At 45.4% G+C, this 26,417-nt stretch overlaps 1 protein-coding gene across 7 annotated transcripts in view; it reads right to left on the reverse strand.

The window, feature by feature from the left end:
* FIRRM (FIGNL1 interacting regulator of recombination and mitosis) overlaps positions 1-26,417 on the reverse strand; it is a 3,243,174-nt gene that overhangs the window by 2,591,551 nt on the left and 625,206 nt on the right. For all 7 annotated transcript variants that reach the window (XM_078686707.1, XM_078686742.1, XM_078686714.1 and 4 more), the window contains one exon: positions 11,220-11,360. In XM_078686707.1, the coding sequence (XP_078542833.1) occupies positions 11,220-11,360 (141 nt within the window). The remainder of the gene's footprint in view (positions 1-11,219; positions 11,361-26,417) is intronic.

Below are 26,417 nucleotides of genomic sequence, written 5' to 3' on the forward strand. Positions count from 1 at the left end.
ACCAGAATACTGGAGGGATTCGAAGTCGAACCACTGCGTGTAAAGGCCTGGGAGTCATTTATCTGTTAACTAAACAAAAAATTCACCAGACTGGGCAATGGTCACAAAGCAGGTAGACCAACAGGGGCAGCTTGGTATACTAACAACTTAAGGATTAATAAAAAAACAATTGCATAAACATCTAAGATTACTGCGAACTCTGGGCCCAGAACCCTCACAGGAGATCCTTATGTCAATAGCCAAAATAAAAAAATAAATCTGAAAAAAGGACATTAAGGTGGCCAAGCAAGAGTATAAAGAACAATTTTGGGCAAAACTCCTCCACGCCAGCAAACAAAGAGACTCCAAACTTTTCTGGGAAACCATCAACCTCCTATTTAACCACTTGGCTGCTAAGGCACCTGAGGCACTTCCATTGACTTTCCATTGAAATCAATGGAAACTCCATGACGAGTTACCCTTGTCATTAGCACTGAAGGGGTTAAAGGCAAGAACCGACCCCACAACTCGGACATAATGGAGGACACATGGAGAGCCCATATTGAAGTCACATACAACGCAATCCCACTACCAGGTGAGCGAGAAATCACAAATCCTGGAATACTACAGGGAAAGAGGACAACTGTGAATCAGCAGTCCAGGAGACAACCAGGTTAGAATCACAGGAACTCACCTCGCGGATTTCACAAGAGCAGGTATTGAAAATTATAAAAAATTAAGATCTGACAAGATCCATTATTGAGGTTCCTAGATTCTGAACCCGTTCAATGAAGGTTGTCATATCGTGACGATTTTGATGTCAGCGGACCGAAAATAGCAAGTATATTATGTACGAGTGTTTTCGTCATGTTCCCGTGATGAATTCACTACGAAATATGGGATTCCGTTCTGAACCCTCTTGTTCCATTTTGTGTACGGCAGCCATTTTGTGGTTGCCCTCACATAGGCCGATGACTAAGGCCGAACGAGTCCTTGGGACACGTATACTTTTAACTGACTTCTGTGTGACCTGGGCAAGCTGACTCCGTTGCCCGAAGCCAAACTTGTTAAGCCAGTTCCTTTCCCAGTAGCTGATCAAGATAACGAAGTAAGGCGCAGGACACCATAAACCTTTTTATTGCATACAACTATGTCTTATCTTGCTCACACCTGTCTCTGTTCCTCTCTTTATGGTCATTTTACGAGGGGGATGTACCCGTTTTTACTATGGGTTCAATCGACCTGTCTGATGAAGAATGTTGGGTTTGACCAATAATTGATTATGGGCTGGACAAACTGAGAAATGGGCTTGTCATCATGTTCCTGCTGTTAATTTGTCGTGAAAACATATGAGTGGTCAACTGTAAATAAGGAATGTTTGCCTGAAGCATAATATTTGGTATAAAAAGGGATGACTGGCTTTGTAAAGTTGAGCAGTCTCCTGAGAACATACACCGTGTTGTACTTCCAGGGATCTCTGTTACTGGCTGCAGCTAATAAAATTGATCTTTGACGTCACCAAAAAGTACCCCGTGTCTCTGTACTCTAAGACAGGTGGACCCGGAGACTAGGGCGTTTCCCCTGGCGCCGCTGGGTTCTAAAAACCCGGTTCTTCATTTGGCGCCCAACGTCGGGCGACTTCAGCGGTACCGGTCCAAGCCTGAGGTTCGTGAGGAGCTTCGTGTGAAAATTCTGGAGGAAGGCCTGCCGCTTCATCGACCCCTGTATGTCGTCGTGGTCCGAAAGTCTTTGCTGCGAGGTTCCCCGCTTTCCGACGGCTACAAAGGACTGCTGCCCTGACTTGGACCCTTTGATGATTTGTAAAGCGAGACGATAGACGGGTCTTCTGGTGCCGACATCGATACCTCAGTTAAGTATGAGTGGAGCGTCTCCCAGTCCTTAGTTTTTGGGTATCCCCTTGGGATCTTTGATTTGGAACTTGCAAGTACCAAAGCCGAGGGACTCGTGTATTCACGAGACTATCGTGTTTGATATTCCCTTGAAGTTAGACTAGTGAGCGAAGATGACTGGTCTTAGCAGACTTGGAAATTTGTTTTGTTGTGGTCGAAATAGGGATTCCCGATTGGAGGACTCGTGTCCGGTTCCTCCGATTGGAACTCCAACGTATGAATTTGAATTTTAAAATATTTATTAAGCGCACTTATACCGGAACGGTTTCATGGCGCTAAATGAGCTCTATGTGAAGCATGGCGTGGGTTCCATCACATATAATGAAGTGTGGATCCGCTACACTAGGAAGGATGGTGTCCTAAAGTGGCCCCAATATGGTAGTTACGACACGGAAATTTTAGATAATCTAGAGGTTAGACTTTTTAAGAAGAAAGCCCGGCCGGCGATGTTTGACTCTTTCCGCCTATGGCGAAAGGAAGCCAAACAGAAAGAAATTAAATTAGCAAAGAGGAATAAAAGAGAAAAGGGTATCTCGATAATGCAAGCTGATATGCAGTATAAAGATAACGAAGAAGAACAAGCGAGTGAGCAGTTGCACAGGCAACGTAAAATGGCAATTGATAAATGCTATCCAGTTCTGCCGCTTCTTCAGCAAGATGCAGCGAAGGGACTTGAGAAAGATCCTTTAATGTCACATTTGTTGAGCTTGCCACCCCCTTATGCGCAGAGTGCTACAGCACCTCCGCAACCTTTAGTGGCTAAACCTCTGGTTGCTTTGCCTCTTGCAATTGCAGTCGCCAGCTCCTCTTCAGCTGGCTCCTACTCCTCTGGTGCAGCCTTCTCAAGGGCCGCCGACTTTGCTACCTGCTCCGTCTTTAATTCCTACGACTTTTCCACCTGTTCTCGCTGCCTCCTCTGCTACTGCTCCTACATTAGCTTCCTCTCAATCCGCTTTATCTCCTGTCAACTTCTCCTTCTGTCCGACAGAGAATGACGGATACTGTTACTAGTCTTTTGTCTCCTTTCTTTGGGTCATTGAGCACGACCCCCGTTTCAGAGCGTAAACAGTTGCGTAGCCAACTGCCTGATTCTAGAGAGAAGGAAGTATTGGATCATTTGGCGCATAAATGGGTTACTGACCCTACAAGATAGGAGTTAAAGTCTGTTATGGATGTCTTCCGCCAATGAGAAGCACCGAAGCAGAGGTATGTTTTTGACAAAATGTGTGTTTTTCTTTGTGAAGAATTGGAAGATGGTGATTTGGGACCCAATCCGCCCGAGTTGTGCTGTGTACGGTTCGAGTTTGCGAAAGGCACGATTGTGGGTCTCGACGTTGAAAGAGCGGTGGCGACACTGCTTTCATTCAGGAGCGAGTCTCCTTGTCGGTCGTCGTTTGAGCCTGATCCTTCTGTTAGGAGGAAAGTGAGACAGTACCCAATGAGGGAGGTTCCTCCGGTGTGGAAGGAAGCAGTTCAAGCTGATGCTGTTAATAATATTGTAGCTGCACCGGCTCACTTTCAGCGTGTTTGGGTACATGTTCCATGGAAGAGAGCTGAAGTCTTGGCTCTTAAACAGACCTTACCTGACCCCCGTAAAAATCCTGCAGGGTACTATAAGGAATTATCACAGACTGCAGACTCATGTGTTATGAATTTAGCTGATATAGACATGTTGTTTGGAAATGTGGTCACACAGCCTTTATGGGGATTGATTCGTCACACGGATCATGCGCAAGAGTTAGGTGATACCTGGGTTAATATTGCTGCTGCGGATGGTCGACAAGTTGGTGGTGCTAAACCTAAGCCTGTAGTTGCAGAACTCCCTGGTAAGATCGTTACTTACATGAAGACTTTAATGCCTGCGATGCGTGTAAATTGGGATAAACTGTCTGCATGTAAGCATAAGAAAGATGAAGGCGTGTCTGACTTCTTCACCAGGTTTGAAGAAACATTCATTGACCAGTGGTCAAGACATGAGTACTGAAGGTGGTTAACGGTTGTTTGTCGATAAGTTTGTGCATACTTTGCTCCCCGAGTTATGTACCAAGTTGAAGGATTCCAAGAGTTCGTGGGCTGTTTCCTCATCAGCACAGATATTGGCTACTGCACAATACTACGAAAATAGGGATAATGATGAGAAGGATAGAGCAGAGAAAAAGACTAAAGAGTTGAAGACGAAGGTTCTTTTACAGCAAGCGTACCCGCCTCGTAGTGGTCAGCATGACTATCAGCAACCTCAGCAGTTTCAGCGAAACTCGCAAAGGTTCGAGCCTTCTCAACCACGTTTTCCTGTAGGGCCTAATCAATGTGCATATTGCAAAGAAGAGGGTCATTTTAAGAGTAGTTGCCCTGTTTTGTTGCAGCATATGAATGGTGTTACTAGTGTAAGAGGCCGGGATGTTCCGCAAGCTTCTAGAGGTAGAGGACGTGGAGGATTCCCCCAGAACGCGCGTTCCTTTCCTCCTCAAAATTCAATGAATAGTTTTGATCAACAGAATAACGCGTCTGGTAGGACGACTCAGTACTATGCTGATGACTACTATGTCGAAGGTGAGAATATGGAAGGTAATGATTGCTAGGACAGCCATAGACAAAGAGAGGGAGTTGTTTCAGTTCCAGTAGATCAGAGTGGACCTTATGTTGAAGTGATTACATCAGGTGTGTCAGAGCCTTTTCTGTTGGATACTGGTGCTACAAAGAGTTCTATTAAGCACTCTAAACTCCCTGGTGCACCTTTGTCTGGCTTAACGAATGTTTCGGTAGGTTTTTCTGGCGCCCCAGTTAGAAACCCGGTTTCTAATCCTATGTCTCTTTCTGTTGGACCTTGCGAATTCGAAGCACCCCTTATTCTGACGACAGGTTGTGGTAAGAACTTGTTGGGATTGGATCTGTTAAAAAGATTGTACGCGACATTGTATTGTTCTCCTTCGGGAGTACAACTTACATTGGGTAAGAAAGTGGTCTCCCCGATGTATTTGTCGAAGGATAAACTTCCGACAGAATTGTCGTCTCTTCCTGATATTCTTTGGGCTACTGGTCCTAATGATGTGGGTCTTTTGGAAATACCGCCATATGTTGTGACGCTGAAAGCGAATGTTAAAATGCCACGTATTCCCCAATACAAGATCTCTAGTGATGGTGAAAGGGCGTTGCTAGCGATTATTCATGACCTGATTGAGAAAGATGTAATTGAAGAAATGAGAGGTAATGTGTGCAATAGTCCGGTTTTGCCTGTTCTAAAAAGGACTGATTCCTCACAACCGCCAGTATATAGGTTTGTGATCGATCTTCGCGAGGTGAATAAGATTGTAGGTCCGCAATTTCCTGTCATTCCAGATATCACTGCCTTACTGACCATGATTCCAGCTTCAGCCACATGGTGTTCGGTGATTGATTTGAAGAATGCTTTCTTCAGCATCTCTATTGCCGAGGAGAGTAGGGATATTTTCGGCTTCTCTTTAGGAGGTCGACGAAGCTTCCGGTTCAAGCGCGCTCCTCAGGGCTATTGTGAGAGTCCATCAATATATAGTCAGGCTTTGAAAACACAGCTTGATACGATTGTTTTACCTGATGGTGCTGCTCTTATCCAGTACGTCGACGATTTGTTAGTCGCTGCAGATACTGAGGAGATTTGTAAAGAAGCCACCTTGTCGTTGTTGCGTCATTTGTCTGATTTGCATCATAAAGTGTCTCTTTCGAAATTACAGTATTGTCGACAAGAAGTGACCTACTTAGGTCATCTCTTATCGAAGGAGGGAAGAAGACTGACCCCAGAATGAATTCAGGCGATTGCAAAATTGAGTGTGCCAATTACACAGAGAGAAGTCGTGCTTTCTTGGGTATCACGTCATATTGCAGACAATGGATACCGAATTTTTCTCTACTGGCCAAACCTTTGGTGGCATTAACTTGTAAAGATACCCCGAATCCCCTCCTGTGGTCCGATGATTGTCAGAAGAGCTTTTCGGAATTGCGCGATGCATTGTGTTCGGCTCCTGTGTTGGGTACCCCCGACTACAGTAAGCCCTTTACACTGTATGTCCACGAGGGAGAAGGATGTGCGTTGTCAGTGTTGACACAATCTTTTTGGGGACAAGCAGCGTCCATGCGCGTATTTCTCGTCGACTTTGGATCCGGTAGCTAGAGCGTTGCCGAGTTGTTTGAGAGCCACGGCGGCAGCAGCTGTTTCTATTCAACAGTCTGCTGGTTTGGTGATGAATAATATGTTGAATGTAATGGTTCCACATGCAGTGGATACTTTGCTAAACAGGACCAAGACACAGCACTTAACTAGTGCTCGATTGTCGGGTTACGAGTTGACACTTTTAGCGAGTCATGTGCACATAAAGAGATGCAACACGTTGAATCCAGCGACGTTATTGCCGATTGTAGCAGAGACAGATGTTTCTGAACAGCATGATTGTTTTCTCAGGACAGAAGAGGAAACGAAAGGGAGAGTAGATCTTAGGGACACTCCTCTTGTGAAGTGTGATGGTACCTTATGGGTGGATGGTTCATGCTTCAAGCTTCCAATGGTGATACGACTGCGGCATATGTTGTTACGACTTTGCATACGGTTGTTGAAGCTGCACGTATCCCACATAATTCAGCTCAAGCAGCAGAGTTTATTGCGTCATATCGTGACGATTTTGATGTCAGCGGACCGAAAATAGCGAGTAAATTATGCACGAGTGTTTTCGTCATGTTCGCGTGATGAATTCACTACGAAATATGGGATTCCGTTCTGAACCCTCGGGTTCCAATTTGTGTACGGCAGCCATTTTGTGGTTGCCCTCACATAGGCCGATGACTAAGGCCGAACGAGTCCTTGGGACACGTACACTTTTAACTGACTTCTGTGTGACCTGGGCAAGCTGACTCCGTTGCCCGAAGCCAAACTTGTTAAGCCAGTTCCTTTCCCAGTAGCTGATCAAGATTACGAAGTAAGGCGCAGGACACCATAAACCTTTATATGGCATACAACTATGGCTTATCTTGCTCACACCTGTCTCTGTTCCTCTCTTTATGGTCCGTTTACGAGGGGGATGTACCCGTTTTTATTATGGGTTCGATCGACCTGTCTGATGAAGAATGTTGGGTTTGACCAATAATTGATTATGGGCTGGACAAACTGAGAAATGGGCTTGTCATCATGCTCCTGCTGTTAATTTGTCATGAACACATATGAGTGGTCAACTGTAAATAAGGAATGTTTGCCTGAAGCATAATATTTGGTATAAAAAGGGATGACTGGCTTTGTAAAGTTGAGCAGTCTCCTGAGAACATACACCGTGTTGTACTTCTAGGGATCTCTGTTACTGGCTGCAGCTAATAAAATTGATCTTTGACGTCACCAAGAAGTACCCCGTGTCTCTGTACTCTAAGACAGGTGGACCCGGAGACTAGGGCGTTTGCCCTGACGCCGCTGGGTTCTAAAAACCCGGTTCTTCATTATTTTCATCTGCCCGTCTCACCCCTCTGTTCACACACATTTTAGGGTTCAGCACGATTCCCGACTCCTGGCGAGGAAGCATCCTACACCCAATATACAAATCGGGTGCACGCTCTAATCCGTCCAATTACAGATTGCTAGCACTCATTGATTTTGAGCCGAAAAGGTATGCATTAAATCTGTTGGCAGACTTGGAGGACTGGGTCAGCCGAACAAACCTCATACTAAATACCTAAACAGGATTCCGGGCAGGGATGGGCACACTCATGGACCTATCAGCAGTCATTCTTTTAGCCAATCAAGCCTGCGCAAAATCAAGCACTCTGTACATGTGCTTTGTAGACCTCAAAGCAGCATTGAATAAAGTACCGAGAGCTAAGCTATGTGCTAAAATGAAAAGCTGGGTTGCCCCAACCAAACTCCTGGAGGCAATTATCAATCTCTACTCACAAACATGGGTTCCAATAAGGTAAGGAGACGGGCGAAGTATAACAAACAAAATTTCAACAAGCAATGGTCTAAAACAGGGGTGCGTGCTGGCCCCCCTGTTTATTTAACATCTATGCAGCTGACCTAAAGAAGAATCTTCGCACAATACAAGCTGACCCACCAAAACTGGGTAAAACACCAATAACAAGTCTCCAATATGCAGACGATATTAGCCTTCTATCTCAAACACCCATAGGCCCGCAGCGACTTATTTTCCAACTAGGCGCATACACCAACTCTGCTCAATTAATAATCATCAAAAAACAAAGGTCATGTGCTCCTCCAAATGTCATAAAAAGAAAAAATCTAATTCATCTGGAAGTCAAATGAGAAACCATTGTCCCAGGTGGATTCGTATAAATATCTGGGGTTCCAATTAGATTGCAACCTCAATTTTAAGCAACACCTGGATCAAGGAAAAACGAAAGCCAACCAACTGATTTTTGCATTCAAAATTCTACAGAAAAAGCTCAAAGGCTGTTCAACAAGTCTTCTGCTTAAGGCAATTGCAGCAAATCTTTTGCCATCCTGTAAAGGGGGGTCAGGAACGGACTGGACACGGGGTCTTGGTAACGAGGGTTTTATTTTAACATAAAGTTTCTTTTTGCGTAAAGTGAGTCTTTCTCTTGCAAAACCGGCAGGATCCGTGTTGCTGACTGTGGAGGGGTGTTCTGTCCTCTATAGCGTCTCAGGTCAGGATAGCGCTTCTTCCCAAGGCACCTCTCGCGCCAGTTTTACCGGAAACAAAACACAGAAAAGGACCAATTACTGCCACGTCCTATACTTTTCTTTTCCGGGGTACCAGGGAGTGAGGGACACCTTCCAGTGTTCTAGTTGTTAACTGCGGCTAAGTGACAGGCGTGAGGGAGGGTATTTTACCACGGGGAGGGTAGTGCAGGAAACTAAAGGGTTGAGATTCTTTTTACCGCGGGTGAATGTCCCCGCCTTCCCACCCAGTTCGAGAATCGATCCCGTACCTGTCGTAGCCACACTCCTCCCTCGGGAGTGCGGCACGGCGCTGCGCGGTCTCGTTGGCCTCCTGGCACGTCTTCTTCGGACAGAGCCTCTTCTCTCCCAGCCTCGTCTGCTTCTCGTCCTGGCGTCGCGTTCTCCTCCTCTCTCCGGCGTTCTTCCTCCTCGCGGCCTCCTCCTGAGTCGGTGACGTCACACCCCGACCTCCAAGTTTCCGGGGATTTATCCAATGCGATGAAGGATACGTCACGATGGGCAGTCCCGGCGTCCTGTTCCGTCGGCCAGTTAAAGGGGCCGTGTTGTATTTCTTGCGACGGGCTCCCCCAGGCAAAAGGATCGTCCTGTGGAGAAGGAGCAACCATATCCTCGTCATGAACAGACCACCAGGAAACTTCACTGCCGCCCTTACTGTTGGGAACTGTCCCGGTCACCTCGCTACACATCCATATCATACGGTCTGGAAATGTTGAACGCAAAGGACTCAATAGTCCTAAACACAGCTCAATCTAGCCTCTTCAAGACCTTGTTTTTAATTCCACGACACATCTCACTGGCACAAATACGATTAGAATTCGGCCTAAAAAATCAGATACCAGCAAGACAAGGAGTCTTGGCTAAATATTATTGGAGGATGAGGGCAGCAGAAGACAACACCTTAGCCCATTATTGTTGGCAGGAGATTGAAAATCAATCCAGGCTAAGCAGATCTATTTTTACAGTTCTCAAAGAATTGCTTTCGGCACGACAGAAATGGCCTGGCTTCCAATTACTACCTAGTCTGGATTTAAAAACATAGTGAATAAAGCAACCAAATGGATCTCACTGTCACTGGACAAAATTGCCTTTGCAAAAAAACAACACGCATGTGCTGTGATACAATCTTACAAAATGCTGACACCCCAACCGTACTTGTCCAAACACTATTCACACCAAAAAAGCGAAATCTGACGCTATTGAGGCTGGGGTCCTTCCCTACAAAAGATCTCACCCCATAATGGAAACAGACCTGGATGACAAAGGAATGCCGCCTCTGCGGACAAGGTGATCAATATTACATCTTCTATGTATCTGAACTTCACAACTAGATATCCGGTGACTGTCCTTTGGGAAATATTAAGGAGAGAACAAGGACTTACAGAGCGTCAGTTATAAAATGCCATGGAGGCTCATCTGTCCAACTGTTCTGCAGAGCCATAAAACTTTGGAACATTGCGGCAAAACAATTAGACAAAAAAAGAGAATTTTTTAAACTGAATTGCTTTGTACACTTTTCTATCGCTTTGCTCACATTTTTTATACATTTGCTATTTAATCAGTTGACCATTCCTTCAGGATATGAATTTTGTCGTGATTTTATTTCTTTGTTTTTAACCAAATGATTGCTTGACGATCCTCAATGGTCTGCTTTGGAGTTGCAATCTTTCTTTCGGGCTCCTATTTGTTTCTGTGTTGAGATAAATGATGCATATATTATTAATTGTGGGAAGTTTTATAGACAGTTTCTGATGTCATTCTTTCTGTCCCTGCACTACCATATCAGCACTTTACATGCCCTATTTAATAACTTTGAATCTGTGTTTTGTACTATATCCCTAATGGTATGTTTAAACTCCTTTTTATCAAAGGTTTTACACAGTTTCACCTGTACCATACTGGCAATGTACCTATATTACTGGTCTGTTTTAAATAGCCATGTGCTGAACTTAATGTTTAGCACAAATGTTTTATTTAATGCCCTTTTATAGTCTCTGATGGTTGAATAAAGACTTATTGACTGATTGGCTGACTGACTAACATCCCCTTCTCTGTTGCCTCGTAGTTACCCCGACCAGCCCGTGTTGCTTTAGCGCTCGTGCCCCATCCTTCTCTGTGCTGGTTCGCTATTCTCCACACTGCTTCGTATTGCTTCGTCTCCCCTCGCCCACCATTAAAACGTCTTGGTAAATTTAATTTTTAGTTACTACTCTAACTGGGAGTGGTAACTACAAAGGAAAAAGAAAGCATTAGTGTCATTTTGTAGGCAAGTGCATATGTGGTAATACTAAATGACGTGGCCGGCCGTGTGAAAGGCTCCACCTCAGCCACGCTATACAGAATCACAGATGCTGGCTAGCATGGCTAAAACTACTGACAGAGCAAATAGGTCACAAAGGAGAGACCTATCGACTTTGCCCATGCTTGTTCCAAAGAAACGAGGATGATCAATCCTGCTAATTCCCCCTGATCTTAGAAAAGAACTCAAGACATTTAAAACCCAGGGAAGATTCCATGATGAAAAGTAATAAATATATTAAAATGTAGAAGGGTATTCTGCGTTATGTGACGGGCCTTACTGAACAACATACGAAAGTGATGGCAGCAGCATTTCATTTATTTGACATATTGGCACACAGAAAACTGCAACCCAGTAAACGTACCCGACAATGAATGAACGTGCTGCGCAGTACATGAAGCACAGACGCAGGAAGAGTTTGGATGTTGTCGAGGGCCACCGCCTCATCCAAACTGCAGACATGATGCACACAAGTTGTTAGGGCTTCGAGCCCTTGACCCAGGGTCTGGGGAAAGAGAAAAACATACAAAAATATTACATTACTCATAACAGCATACATACGATTCACACAAAGGGCTAAAATGTGATACCAATTTTAACTTACACTGGTTTTGATCAAAGTTAAACATGAATTGACAAAAACTTATTTTTAAAAATAATTGTATTCATATTTAACGTGTGATACAGCTTCAGAATCTGCTATCGCTGTTGATGAACCTGCAAAAATGATTTTATAACTCTATACACGATGAGCTTTTAACCAAGTACCTCAAACAAGAATTAACATAGCCAATAGATCTTGCTACGGTTTGTAGTGAAAGGTTTTCAAGTGTTTTGTAACGGTATTTTCTGAGAGATTCATAAAAGATGTTCCAGAAACAAGCTAGCGCTCTTTATTAGAAACACGAGAATTATTTGGTGTTGTGTTCGCTGATGTCGTGAAACTGACATTTTGGTGGAGAGGACTAGACAGGGCAGTCACAAGTATCAACTACATGAGATAGATATATATATATATATATATATATATCATGCTCCTGGGTTTATGCCACACAGTAAGAGAGCACACGGGCAGCTGAGAAGGTTTAAACCCATAACTTTTAATTCCTGGTATAGACGGCATGCAAACATGGGACAAATGCAGACAGTTCCTTCACGACGCCTTACGCGTTTCGAAATCCTTTCTTCATCAGAGGCTTTGTAATGAAGGTTGCGCGCTGCTCCCAAACGCTGCTTTAATCAACAGTGACACGCCCTCAATGGGCTGTCCAAATGGAACAGTGTCCTGCAGCCTTATGGGAGTTGTAGTCTGTCTGCATTTGTCCCATGTTTGCATGCCGTCTATACCAGGAATGAAAGGTTATGGGTTTAAACCTTCTCAGCTGCCCGTGTGCTCTCTTACTGTGTGGCAAAAACCCAGGAGCATGATGTTAAAGCGGCAGGCCAGCCGCGAGATGAGTGTGAGAAGTTGGCCTGATATGCAGTGCTCACTATTCTAGTGATCACTATGTATCAGTCCAGACAACCCTTATTGATGATTGGTTGTAAGTCAACCTTATAGACCAGCTATCCTAGTAGCATGGATACGAGCAGTCTAAGGCTAAGACTCTAGAGGGCGTGTTAAGCCAGCTGTTTTACCATCACATTACCCCTTGAACACCAAGTGAAAGGACACCACACAAGTTGTTATGAAAATAAATGTATATTTATTTCTAACAAGACTACCCTGGCTCTTTATGAGACAGGGAGCTAAGCACACAACAAAACTCTTATAAAAATACTTAAAGTCGCACAATTTACACAAATGCCCGAGGGGCACGAAAAACCATATACTATACAAGTGGAATGCGAAATTACTAGCAGGTAAGTAATACTTTTCTAGACTGTAGAAACGCTAGGCCTACAATGCTGAACCCTTGGATTAGAAGCAGGAGGCCTAGGGACACCGTGTGCAGAGTGGGAACTCTCACGCGTAATGCGGGAACAAGTCTATGGATACTAGCAATTGCAAAGTTACTGTTCTCGGGCGAACCCGACTAGGTGGGTCGAAAACAAGAGTGCATCCGAACACTTAGAGTGTTGGACTATGCTGGAGCACCGGAGTACTCAGTTTACCTAGCCCAGGGGCTGCGGCTGCATAGGGTTCAAGTTGCGTCGGAAACCCTCGTTGAAGAACCAGGAGCCTGAAGAAAGAAGTTGCTGGCAGGCGGCCAGTGAAGAAGTTCGTGGTGATCCAAGCCTGGATCAGGGAAGAAGACCACCTGTAAGCAGAGGGGACCAAGTTCTGAATCACTAGCCAGTGATTTAGGTGGGCACCAGGATGGCACCGGACGAAGTCACCTCGACCAGGTGAGTGGGCGCTGCTGGGCTCTGCAGTCTCTCGGACCAGGAGGCGTTGTCGGCGACCAGGATGGAGGTGCGAGCTGTCCCACGAAGGTGTCTGCTGTCGACGTCGCTGGACCCATGATTGGGGCAACAAGTCTTGGCAAATGCAAGCCCACGCGGTGGACTCAAAATGGCGTCTGGAGTGGACCAGGAGGGTCCGGGGTGCTCCTCTGTTGGAGGGGAGCAAGGGCCAGTCTGGAGCAACCAGACCAGCGGTGTTTGTCGTCGAAGTTTGTCGTCAGAGGGCCACTAGCCAACGGGCAAGTGACCGGGACAACGCGGTGAGCAGCAAAGAGCAGAAGGGCCCCACGCAGATCTCGTGGATGCAGGGGGGCTGAACTTCGGTGCTGGAGCTGCTCAGGGTCGGGGCTTCTCTTACCTCAAAGCACTCAGTCGAGGGTCACTCGGTGGTCGTGCTGGACAAGCGTCGTGCAGTCTTTAAAGATGGCCGGTCCCTCGAGGTCTCGTCACACCCACGGATCACAGCTGGGCTGATGATGCAGGTTGAGGTCAGAGGTGCCAGGGAAGCCGGTTCTCGTCGTGCTGGGCAGTCTTGATCCGGAGGAGAGACTTACAGCAGACCGCGATGCTTGGATGGTGCCTGCTGCTGCAGGGTGACTACTCCTTAGTCACAAGGGAGAAATCTTGAGAAGAAGTCGCGAGTTCCTTTCGTAGAAAGTAGTTTCAGGATTCAAAGATGATCTAATTTGGAAGGGGGCCTGCTCCTACCTTTATCCTGCAAAAGGGGGCTGGCACGCGACTAAGTCCTGCCCTATGGGTGGGACTAGGAGGGGGGTGGTTACACCCCTCTCCTTTGGCGGCTTTCCCCAGCTCAGGGGCTGGTGTGCCCCTGGAACTGGTTCTAGCCGGCATGTGCACAGTGAGCACCGGGGTGCCACTTGCAGTCACCTTCCTCTAAAGCCCTGCCTACCTAGAATACACAAAATCCTGTCTGGGACGGTGCTGGCACCGCCCCTGGCAGGAAACCCTTTGTCCTTGCCTCCCGCGCTGGGAGGACTCCCAGCAGCAGGAGGGCAGACTTGTGTCTCGGTGGCAGCATCCATCTTGTGGAGCTGAGGCTATGTTTGACTTTAACCGGGGTTACAGGTTACCAACATGTCGTGTCCCTCTAGAAGGGTGGAATGCTAACCCCGTCGCCAGAATTGGCGAGGGGTTAGTATTCCAATTCGTATGACACCTTACTCGACATGTTTTGATAATGTTATACCAAAGTTAGCATATGACCGCGAGGTACATAATGCACTTAAGAGTATATGGTATAGCGTTATCATGGAACAGCTATTAGGACTTGGTTCCGCAAGCTGCAAACGGGCTCAGCTCATGCCAGAGCACCATTTCACATTATTCCACGCACTCTGCCTTCAGGATTGTTAAGGCCTGCCATAGGAGTGACTGATAGGAATACATGTGTCCATTTTAGGGTTAGATATAGGTATACTATATCTAAAGCAAAGGGTGATTACACCACCTTGCCCCAGCTGTCGAGCAGCCAGTTGTGTCAGATTTGGATGGCCAGCCAGGGGTGGCATAATACATGCTGCAGCCCCTGGTAGGCCCTGGGTACACCTATGCCCTGGGTACCTAAGGTACACTGTACAGGGACTGATAAGGTGACTCAGTATCCAATTAGATATGTAACTAAGGTACATGGAATCCATTTTAACAGAGAGAGCAGTGGGCCTGGGGTCCTGAATAGCAGGGCCCCAGGTCAACTAAGTCAGAAAACCAGCAAAACACCAGGCAAAAAGTTGGGGGCAACCATAGTCCGGGATCTACCTTCCTACAATGAGCACCACCCGACGAACTCTGGGGGCCACGAGGAACGTTATATACCTACCTCATCTGGGGCATCTGAGGTGGATGAGGACGGAAGCGAAGGTGGGGGGGCTCATACAGAGCCTTTGATGCAGCTAAGAGTGCTTCCATCTACGGACTTAAAACTACAACTCCCATAAGGCTGCAGGACACTTCCATTTGGACAGCCCATTGAGGGCGTGTGACTGTTGATTAAAGCAGCGTTTGGGAGCAGCGCGCAACCTTCATTACAAAGCCTCTGATGAAGAAAGGATTTCGAAACGCGTAAGGCGTCGTGAAGGAACTGTCTGCATTTGTCCCATGTTTGCATGCCGTCTATACCAGGAATTAAAGGTTATGGGTTTAAACCTTCTCAGCTGCCCGTGTGCTCTCTTACTGTGTGGCAAAAACCCAGGAGCATGATGTTAAAGCGGCAGGCCAGCCGCGAGATGAGCACCACCCTACGAACTCTGGGGGCCACGAGGAACGTTATATACCTACCTCATGTGGGGCATCTGAGGTGGATGAGGACGGAAGCGAAGGTGGGGGGGCTCATACAGAAATACAAAAACAATGGAGAGAGCAAGGGTTATGTTCACCGGAGTGAACTGGGAGTACTCCTGTACCCCTGGATACAATAGCAGAAAAAACAAATGGAGGAGTACCACCAGTGAGAATTCACAAGTTGCTGTAGGGGTGGACGGTTTTCGCAAGGTGGAGGAAAACTCTTTTTATTAGAAACCCCTCACTCATCACCTAGTGATGACATGCTTCATCATCGGGGTCCACCCTAATGACCTAGCGTCATCAGGGTGTGCTTCAACACCTGATTGCAGTGGAGCAGGTTGTGAGTGGTGGTGCGTGAAAAAAGAAAAAGTAAGTGTGTTAAAAATTGTCCTGGTTTGAACTTGGAAAAATAAAGATTTTTTATTGGCAAGCAACTGGACAATGTTAAAATCGTGGCGAGATAAAATAAGGGCAGTGATGAGCCAGTGTATCTCTTTATGTGTTGGGTCTACATGTTTCAACCTTAGCGGTTATGGTGAACCAGGTTTTCGTCAGGACCTCAAAATCAAGTTGGTGGATGGTCTGCGTCCCCTAAAAGACGCACCCAATCCTACCACATGGGACCACTGGATGGCGAAAATGTGCCCGTGGTGTTAGCTCGCTCCACAATGGGTGAGCTCTAAAAATCAAAACACCTGTAAAAGAAAATACGGACATTTGTCACATATTGAGCGTATTTACAAGCCTGTAACGTAGTGCAGTGCTTCAACGTTGTGTCAGCATGCTGTCACACCCTGTTACATGGTGAATTCAATGGTAGCATCATACGTCTAGCGTTACCGGTGTTGGGCTCTACTCCAGCATACTTCTAGAGGAGGGAGGGAAGTGATAGTGCACAATGTGGGGCGGTGAAAATTAACCGCAACTTGCACACAAAAGGAGTACTGTGATTATTTTTCTATTCACAACTTACACGCAGTACAATAAATCATCACCGCGTGGTACTAGCTCGCATACTGACTAGTTTGTGCGAGGCTATATCCGTTTAGATAGTGCATGCATTGTCATGGTAAACTGTACAACACAAAACAAAACAAACACGGCACAGACGCGTGACAGACAAAGAATATATAACCAAGGCTCACTCTCAGTGGAGTGTTCAAGGACTTCATGGGGCAGGGGAGGTTACCCTCGTGAATAAACGTATTCTGTAAAAGAATGGTATTTAAAAGAAGACGTTATTGCGAGCAAAAATGGCTTATGAGCATCAAAGCCGTGTCCTGTGTGCGCTCGTGGAGGCGCTTGTTGAGAAGGACAAGCCCTGAGGGAAAAGAGCTTCTCTACTTACAGTTTGACGCCGAGGATTTCAGCTTGTAACCTACTGCCTGCACCGCCCCGTTAGTACTGGGCTAGGTGAAGGCGGGAGTAGATAAACTACGAACGCTTCCGTGATGGGCGTGGTTAAGCCGCGATCACGTGTGCGGGAGCCCGGCAACCAGAGGCACTGGGACGGTGGCCGCGAAGGGTCATAGAGGTACAGCATTAGCGAGTGTTCGAACCTCGGGCAGGGTGGCTGAAGGCAATGACAGGCTCAGAGATATTAAATTGACAAATATAAACGGACTGAAACTACTATTCAAAATTTAGTGACTATATAATAATCACTGACTGAAATTACTGTTCAAAGTTTGGTGACTGCATCATAATCAGTCGTGAGTAAAGAGACCCTACTGAGGAACTGAGAGCAGAAATTCTGCAACTTGTTGAGACGACAGAGGCCTCTGGAGGAATCTCGAAACAGGAAGCTGATTACCTCTGCAAAACGGAAGGGAAAATCCCGTATTTCTATACTTTGCCAAAGATGCACAAAGGGAAAACCCCCCCTCCAGGAAGACCGATCGTGTCAGGGATTGGTTCACTCTTAGAACCGCTCTCTAGGTTCTGTGATTTCTTTTTGAAACCTATCGTACAATCAACACCAACATACCTTAAAGATACAAAAAACCTGCTAACACTCCTGAACAACGTACGAGTAGATGATGAAACCATCCTACTCAGCTTTGACATTGAGAGCCTCTATACGAGCATACCTCAAGACGCCACCCTAGATGTTCTTCAAACCATCTTGGAAAACAAAAATTGGGAACACCAAACACCAAAAACATTCATCTTACAGTGTGCCGCGCTCGCACTCAAAAGAAACTATTTTGAATATGAGGGCTCCTTGTACCTCCAAATCGGTGGCACATCGATGGGCAGTGTCTTTGCTCCCAGCATAGCCGGACTGTATGTCCATAACTTTGAAGAGAGGCACATCCTGACACAAGAGAACCCCTACAGAGATCATATCAAATTTTGGCGTCGTTATATTGACGACGTCTTGGCAATCTGGCAAGGGCCTGAAGAAACACTCAGAGACTTTACCACCTGGATCAACACTCGAGATCCGCACCTCAGATTCACCCACACGTTTGATAAACAACATATGATCTTCTTGGACATAGAAATCAAAAAAGAGGGGCAGGAATTGACAACCAAAACACATTTAAAGCCCACTGCCAAGAACAATCTACTAAGGTACGAGAGTTTCCACCCCCGTCCGCTCAGAGAAAACCTACCATATGGCCAATATCTGAGACTACGGCGGAATTGCAGCAAACTATCAGATTACAAACTTCAAGCTCAAGACCTCACCTGTAAATTGAAACAACGAGGGTATCCCAACAGAGTAATCGAAAAGTGCCAAAAAAGAGCTAGGAATCAACCTCGGGATGCCCTATTTGAAGAAAGCATGGCCCAGAATGATTCAGTTCCCCTCACTTGTGTCACAACGTATAACACCGTATCAAACAAAGTGAGTAAGAGCATCAACAAACATTGGCAAATCCTCAACACAGGCACACTCAAATGGGACAAACCGCTCTTCTCCTACAAAAAAGCACCGAGTTTAAAAGACAGCCTTGTTAACACAAGGCCAAAAACTGTAACCAACAACCTTAACCCTAGTATTACCGAACTGTGGAACCTGCCACCGATCACTGGGCACTTCAAATGCGGAGACTGTAGTGTCTGCCATTTGACGGAAAACACGAAAACACTGAATCTCGAAGAAGGTAGAGTGTGGGAACAGCGCAAACACACGAATTGCAACAGCACCAACGTTGTGTACATGATCACGTGCACTTGCGGCAAGAACTACATTGGTATGACGACCAGGAAGGTCAAACAACGCATCTGCGAGCACCGCAGCACAATACGCTGCAGAAAAAACGCCACCAAGTTGACAGACCATTTCCTGGGTGCGAACCACACCCCAAACGATATGAGATGGACCGTCATCGAGCAGATTCCAAATGGACCCAACTCACAAAAAATCCTACACGAAATAGAACAACGTTGGGTCTACAGACTTTCTACTCATATCACTGGCCTTAATGATAATATCCCTTGGGCCTCAGTACTCTAATTCTACCTACTGTTCTTCAAGCAACAATCTGCCTACTTGTGACCACCCAATGACCTTTCTGCGAACATGAACCATCCCCATGGCCAGGCACTCCTGTAATGAGGATCAGTCATGGCATTTGCCAAACTCCCCTTTAACATAGCCCCAAGCTAGGCTGTGCTTAAGTTCACACATTGGGGTTTTAATTCAGACTTCCCCATAGTCCATACACCCCATAGCACTCTGGGAACCCCCTCTCTTTACTCACGACTGATTATGATGCAGTCACCAAACTTTGAACAGTAATTTCAGTCAGTGATTATTATATAGTCACTAAATTTTGAATAGTAGTTTCAGTCCGTTTATATTTGTCAATTTAATATCTCTGAGCCCGTCATTGCCTTCAGCCACCCTGCCCGAGGTTCGAACACTCGCTAATGCTGTACCTCAATGACCCTTCGCGGCCACCGTCCCAGTGCCTCTGGTTGCCGGGCTCCCACACACGTGATCGCGGCTTAACCACGCCCATCACGGAAGCGTTCGTAGTTTATCTACTCCCGCCTTCACCTAGCCCAGTACTAACGGGGCGGTGCAGGCAGTAGGTTACAAGCTGAAATCCTCGGCGTCAAACTGTAAGTAGAGAAGCTCTTTTCCCTCAGGGCTTGTCCTTCTCAACAAGCGCCTCCACGAGCGCACACAGGACACGGCTTTGATGCTCATAAGCCATTTTTGCTCGCAATAACGTCTCCCTTTAAATACCATTCTTTTACAGAATACGTTTATTCACGAGGGTAACCTCCCCTGCCCCATGAAGTCCTTGAACACTCCACTGAGAGTGAGCCTTGGTTATATATTCTTTGTCTGTCACGCGTCTGTGCCGTGTTTGTTTTGTTTTGTGTTGTACAGTTTACCATGACAATGCATGCACTATCTAAACGGATATAGCCTCGCACAAACTAGTCAGTATGCGAGCTAGTACCACGCGGTGATGATTTATTGTACTGCGTGTAAGTTGTGAATAGAAAAATAATCACAGTACTCCTTTTGTGTGCAAGTTGCGGTTAATTTTCACCGCCCCACATTGTGCACTATCACTTCCCTCCCTCCTCTAGAAGTATGCTGGAGTAGAGCCCAACACCGGTAACGCTAGACGTATGATGCTACCATTGAATTCACCATGTAACAGGGTGTGACAGCATGCTGACACAACGTTGAAGCACTGCACTACGTTACAGGCTTGTAAATACGCTCAATATGTGACAAATGTCCGTATTTTCTTTTACAGGTGTTTTGATTTTTAGAGCTCACCCATTGTGGAGCGAGCTAACACCACGGGCACATTTTCGCCATCCAGTGGTCCCATGTGGTAGGATTGGGTGCGTCTTTTAGGGGACGCAGACCATCCACCAACTTGATTTTGAGGTCCTGACGAAAACCTGGTTCACCATAACCGCTAAGGTTGAAACATGTAGACCCAACACATAAAGAGATACACGGGCTCATCACTGCCCTTATTTTATCTCGCCACGATTTTAACATTGTCCAGTTGCTTGCCAATAAAAAATCTTTATTTTTCCAAGTTCAAACCAGGACAATTTTTAACACACTTACTTTTTCTTTTTTCACGCACCACCACTCACAACCTGCTCCACTGCAATCAGGTGTTGAAGCACACCCTGATGACGCTAGGTCATTAGGGTGGACCCCGATGATGAAGCATGTCATCACTAGGTGATGAGTGAGGGGTTTCTAATAAAAATAGTTTTCCTCCACCTTGCGAAAACCGTCCACCCCTACAGCAACTTGTGAATTCTCACTGGTGGTACTCCTCCATTTGTTTTTTCTGCTATTGTATCCAGGGGTACAGGAGTACTCCCAGTTCACTCCGGTGAACATAACCCTTGCTCTCTCCATTGTTTTTGTATGTCTTGGCAGCGCGCAGCTGTGAGAGTTGTTAATTAGCAGCACTGTCCTCTTTATTGTCTACACGGAGAAAGAGACACGACTATTGACCATGGCAGATACCCAAGGCTTAACATACTCAACTGACGAAATTGACTCTATCATGGGCAATCTTGCGGCGTTTGCAGATGCAAACATAAGTAGTACAATATCCCAGACATCAGACTGGGACAAATTGACAGAAATGAAACAGAACAGAATCAGAACCATCCTACATGGCACTATACTGAAGGAATATGTGACGAACCAAATGGCACCAAAAGGCCTACTAGTATCCAATGCCCCCCGCATCTTTCTGGACGATCATGAATTCAGAAGAGACTGGGCACGTATAGCATGGCACTGCACTCATGATTGGATCATGCTGATCCTCAAGACTGCCCTACGCCTCTCTGAAAAAATCCAGATCGAAATACAGGTGACTGAAGCACAAATAAAAACTAGCATCACGGGATATAAAAAGAAACTAGATGATCTCAACAAAGAGATGAATGAATATAGGGACAACCTTACCCAACAGAAGGTACAAAAGTTCCAGAAAGATCTGAAACGCTTTTCCTTTGTAAAAGCCTATCCCTATTCAGATGCTGACTACAAAGCCTCCACAGGACCGGATCAAGACTCGGATGCATCCAGCAACACGTCCAACAGCTCCAGCAACAGCGGTGGCTCAGGGAGTGGCAATCAAAGGCAAAGACAAAGAGGAGGATTTAGAGGACATTACCAATGGCCACAATACAACCAACCTCCTTTCCCCACACCATTCATGCCAGACCAATCATTTCCCATGTATGGATGGCAACCACCATTTCAACCGCACTTTTTTCCACCCAGCCAATACCGCCCTCCTTTTCAGAACAGAGGCAGGCGCGGAAGAGGTCGGAAGAGAACCGGGAACAATGTGCAGTGGGAAGACGAGGACCCAGTGGGCAACAACACCAGGAGCAGAGCAGTAATGAGCAAACCGGGACCAAGCAACAAGACGAACTAGTCACCAACCTCTCTTCAAAAATTCTCACTGAAACCGAAACCAAAGTGCTCAACAAGGGCCTTGGTTTTGTACCCACAAGACACTTGGATAAGTTCAAACTCCATTGTGAACTGGCCAATTTTTTTCGGAAGCTGAAACTAAGCATTCTTTGAAAAACATCCAAGCAATGAAACTGACGAAACGCCCAACGAAACAGGCCTTAAATTTAAGTCAAAGTTCACACCACCACCACACACTATCCCTGTGGAAATCCACACATTCGAAAAGGCCGTGTTCAAAGACATTGAAGAAATGAGGGAAACCAGACAATTTGAAAACAACAGCAGGGAAGAGCGGGAAGCAATAATGCAACTGAAGAATGACAACTCAGTCATAATAAAACCTGCTGACAAGGGCGGCGGCCTGGTTGTCATGAATAAAAATGATTATGACACTGAATGCAGGAGGTTACTTAGTGACATCAAGAGTTACCAGCCCCTACCAAGAGACCCTACTGAGGAACTGAGAGCAGAAATTCTGCAACTTGTTGAGACGACAGAGGCCTCTGGAGGAATCTCGAAACAGGAAGCTGATTACCTCTGCAAAACGGAAGGGAAAATCCCGTATTTCTATACTTTGCCAAAGATGCACAAAGGGAAAACCCCCCCTCCAGGAAGACCGATCGTGTCAGGGATTGGTTCACTCTTAGAACCGCTCTCTAGGTTCTGTGATTTCTTTTTGAAACCTATCGTACAATCAACACCAACATACCTTAAAGATACAAAAAACCTGCTAACACTCCTGAACAACGTACGAGTAGATGATGAAACCATCCTACTCAGCTTTGACATTGAGAGCCTCTATACGAGCATACCTCAAGACGCCACCCTAGATGTTCTTCAAACCATCTTGGAAAACAACAATTGGGAACACCAAACACCAAAAACATTCATCTTACAGTGTGCCGCGCTCGCACTCAAAAGAAACTATTTTGAATATGAGGGCTCCTTGTACCTCCAAATCGGTGGCACATCGATGGGCAGTGTCTTTGCTCCCAGCATAGCTGGACTGTATGTCCATAACTTTGAAGAGAGGCACATCCTGACACAAGAGAACCCCTACAGAGATCATATCAAATTTTGGCGTCGTTATATTGACGACGTCTTGGCAATCTGGCAAGGGCCTGAAGAAACACTCAGAGACTTTACCACCTGGATCAACACTCGAGATCCGCACCTCAGATTCACCCACACGTTTGATAAACAACATATGATCTTCTTGGACATAGAAATCAAAAAAGAGGGGCAGGAATTGACAACCAAAACACATTTAAAGCCCACTGCCAAGAACAATCTACTAAGGTACGAGAGTTTCCACCCCCGTCCGCTCAGAGAAAACCTACCATATGGCCAATATCTGAGACTACGGCGGAATTGCAGCAAACTATCAGATTACAAACTTCAAGCTCAAGACCTCACCTGTAAATTGAAACAACGAGGCTATCCCAACAGAGTAATCGAAAAGTGCCAAAAAAGAGCTAGGAATCAACCTCGGGATGCCCTACTTGAAGAAAGCATGGCCCAGAATGATTCAGTTCCCCTCACTTGTGTCACAACGTATAACACCGTATCAAACAAAGTGAGTAAGAGCATCAACAAACATTGGCAAATCCTCAACACAGGCACACTCAAATGGGACAAACCGCTCTTCTCCTACAAAAAAGCACCGAGTTTAAAAGACAGCCTTGTTAACACAAGGCCAAAAACTGTAACCAACAACCTTAACCCTAGTATTACCGAACTGTGGAACCTGCCACCGATCACTGGGCACTTCAAATGCGGAGAATGTAGTGTCTGCCATTTGACGGGGAATCTGAGGTGGATGAGGACGGAAGCGAAGGTGGGGGGGCTCATACAGAGCCTTTGATGCAGCTAAGAGTGCTTCCTTCTACGGACTTAAAACTACAACTCCCATAAGGCTGCAGGACACTGTTCCATTTGGACAGCCCATTGAGGGTGTGTCACTGTTGATTAAAGCAGCGTTTGGGAGCAGCGCGCAACCTTCATTACAAAGCCTCTGATGAAGAAAGGATTTCGAAACGCGTAAGGCGTCCTGAAGGAACTGTCTGCATTTGTCCCATGTTTGCATGCCGTCTATACCAGGAATTAAAGGTTATGGGTTTAAACCTTCTCAGCTGCCCGTGTGCTCTCTTACTGTGTGGCAAAAACCCAGGAGCATGATATATATATATATATATATATATATATATATATATATATATATATATTCCAATTTGCCAAAGGCATTTCTCGCGCACTCCTGGCTCCTCAATAAACGACAATCATCAATTCCATGCTGTGCAGGTTATTTTAATATCATAACAGCTCAGCCAGCAGCACCACTCAACGCGTTTCGGTCTTGCAGAGACCTTGATCACGAGACTACTATCAACTGCATTTTTTACCTTTGTGATTTAAATAACGTTAACAAAAAACAAAAGTGACATAATTTCCTTATCAGTGGCAGCTAGGGATTGTGGGACATGTAGTGCACATCACATTTCATATAACCATTATATCATCTCTCTAAATCATGTGTGTTCCAACTTCCTACAATCTCATAGTGAGTAGCATTTTTAGCCCAAGACTTCTCTCATGTCGCTATCTATATGATTATTATTTTACACCATATTTTTTAGAGCTCACTTTCACCGTCTAGTGGGTGGTTAATCCTTAATGTCATTCTTTCCTCCAGTGGATTAATCCTTAATATCATTTTCCCTCCGGTGGGTTATTGTGAATCATGTTTACACTCTAAATTGGTCGCTGTTAATTAATGTGGCATGATATATGCATTCCTACACATGGTGTACCTCCCACAGTCTTCAACCCAATTTACTCAACTTTTTTTAAGATTATAATAGCTGCCCTGTTTAAATTCATGTGTGTTGCATGTGAAGTGAAAAAAGGTGAAAATGAGAAAAAAAAGAGAAAATAAAAGGGAACAAAAAGTGCTGGTTATAAACGTATTTCCAAGGGGGCATAGTTCAATTTTCATTTGGGGGGCAATAATGTTCATAGTCGGGTTACTCAAAGGTGGTAATGTAATTCCTCATCCTGGTTTAATCCATACGGGGTCAGGGTTAGAAAGTTCAGGATATGTTTAGATTCCTTTTGTCTGAGGATTTTTTCACGATCTCCACCGTGTGGGTGCCTACCTACAGTTTCCACAGCGTAAAATTTGAGATCTTTTCAGTTTCCTCCGTGTTCCTTCTCCAGGTTGCCACTGCATTACTTCGATCATTTTTTACAGTGGCACGGACGTGTTCTAAAATGCATTTTTTCAGTTCGCATTTAGTACTTTCCACGTACATGGGCATTCAATGATGTATATGGCGAATTGACTCTTACAGTTAATCAATTGTTGGATCTTCCACACATGTTTATTAGCCATCATGATCTCCTTTTTATTTTCAAACATAGTACACACTTTGCACCCTGTGCATTTAAAAAAGCCCTTAGGTCTGAGCCAAATTTCAGTTTTTTTGGGGGTTTGAAAATGGCTGTGGACTAACTTGTCCCGTAGATTTTTAGCTCTTCTGTAAGTGATGTTGGGGTGACCCCCTACAATTTTGGCTGTAGTGGAATCCATTTGTAAGATGTGCCAATTGTTTCGTAAAATTGTCATTACTTGATGATTGCTCGTAGAGTATGTGGTTATCAGTCTTATTTTATTTTCCTCCGTCTGGAAGGACCCTGTCTTTTAATAGATCTGCTCTATTGCGGGATTCCGTTCGTTTCAGTGCTGTATTGATCGCACTGGAGTTGTACATTCTTTTTTCAAATCTTTTTCCCGCCTGTTTTTGATGTTTGATCCATTCTTCTTCTTTAGAACAGATCCTTAAATCCAAAATTATCGTGATGCTGCAAACCTACTGGAAGGCGGAAATTATGCAAATAAAGAACTACTGCCCCCAAGATGCATTTGATGTGACTGACTTTCAGCTGGCACACCGCAGGCCTATAATTGCATCAGTTATGGAGGCAGTGGACGAATGCTTACAATTGCAGCCTCACGCAGCCTGAGAAGAAGAAGTAAGAGACTTCGAAACGCGTCGCCGAAAGGGACACAATTGTTCAGAGAGAAACGCTGCCCTCACCGGAATAATAAAAGGTTGTTACCTCTTTTTGCTGTGGAGTGCGTCTTCAAATCTGTGGGAACTTTGGGGGAAAAAAAAAAATATATATATATATATCCTACTGGCGGTCGCCAGTAGGTAGTTATAGTTAGGACCTAGCTACCATAGGAAATCCGCAACATTCTATTGGGAATAACTTTGGCGCCGGTTGAGGAATTTGCGTGTAATTTTCAAAAATTGTGGCCAGCTCCGCTCCTTCCCTGTAAGTTTCGGGGGGATTCGTGAAGTGGGGGCCGAGAAAAAAGGGGGGCCCCAAAACGTGTTTTCCCCATGTTAATTT

The sequence above is a fragment of the Lissotriton helveticus genome, chromosome 1_1 (genome assembly GCF_964261635.1).
Source record: "Lissotriton helveticus chromosome 1_1, aLisHel1.1, whole genome shotgun sequence".
Classification (NCBI taxonomy): Eukaryota; Metazoa; Chordata; class Amphibia; order Caudata; family Salamandridae; genus Lissotriton; species Lissotriton helveticus.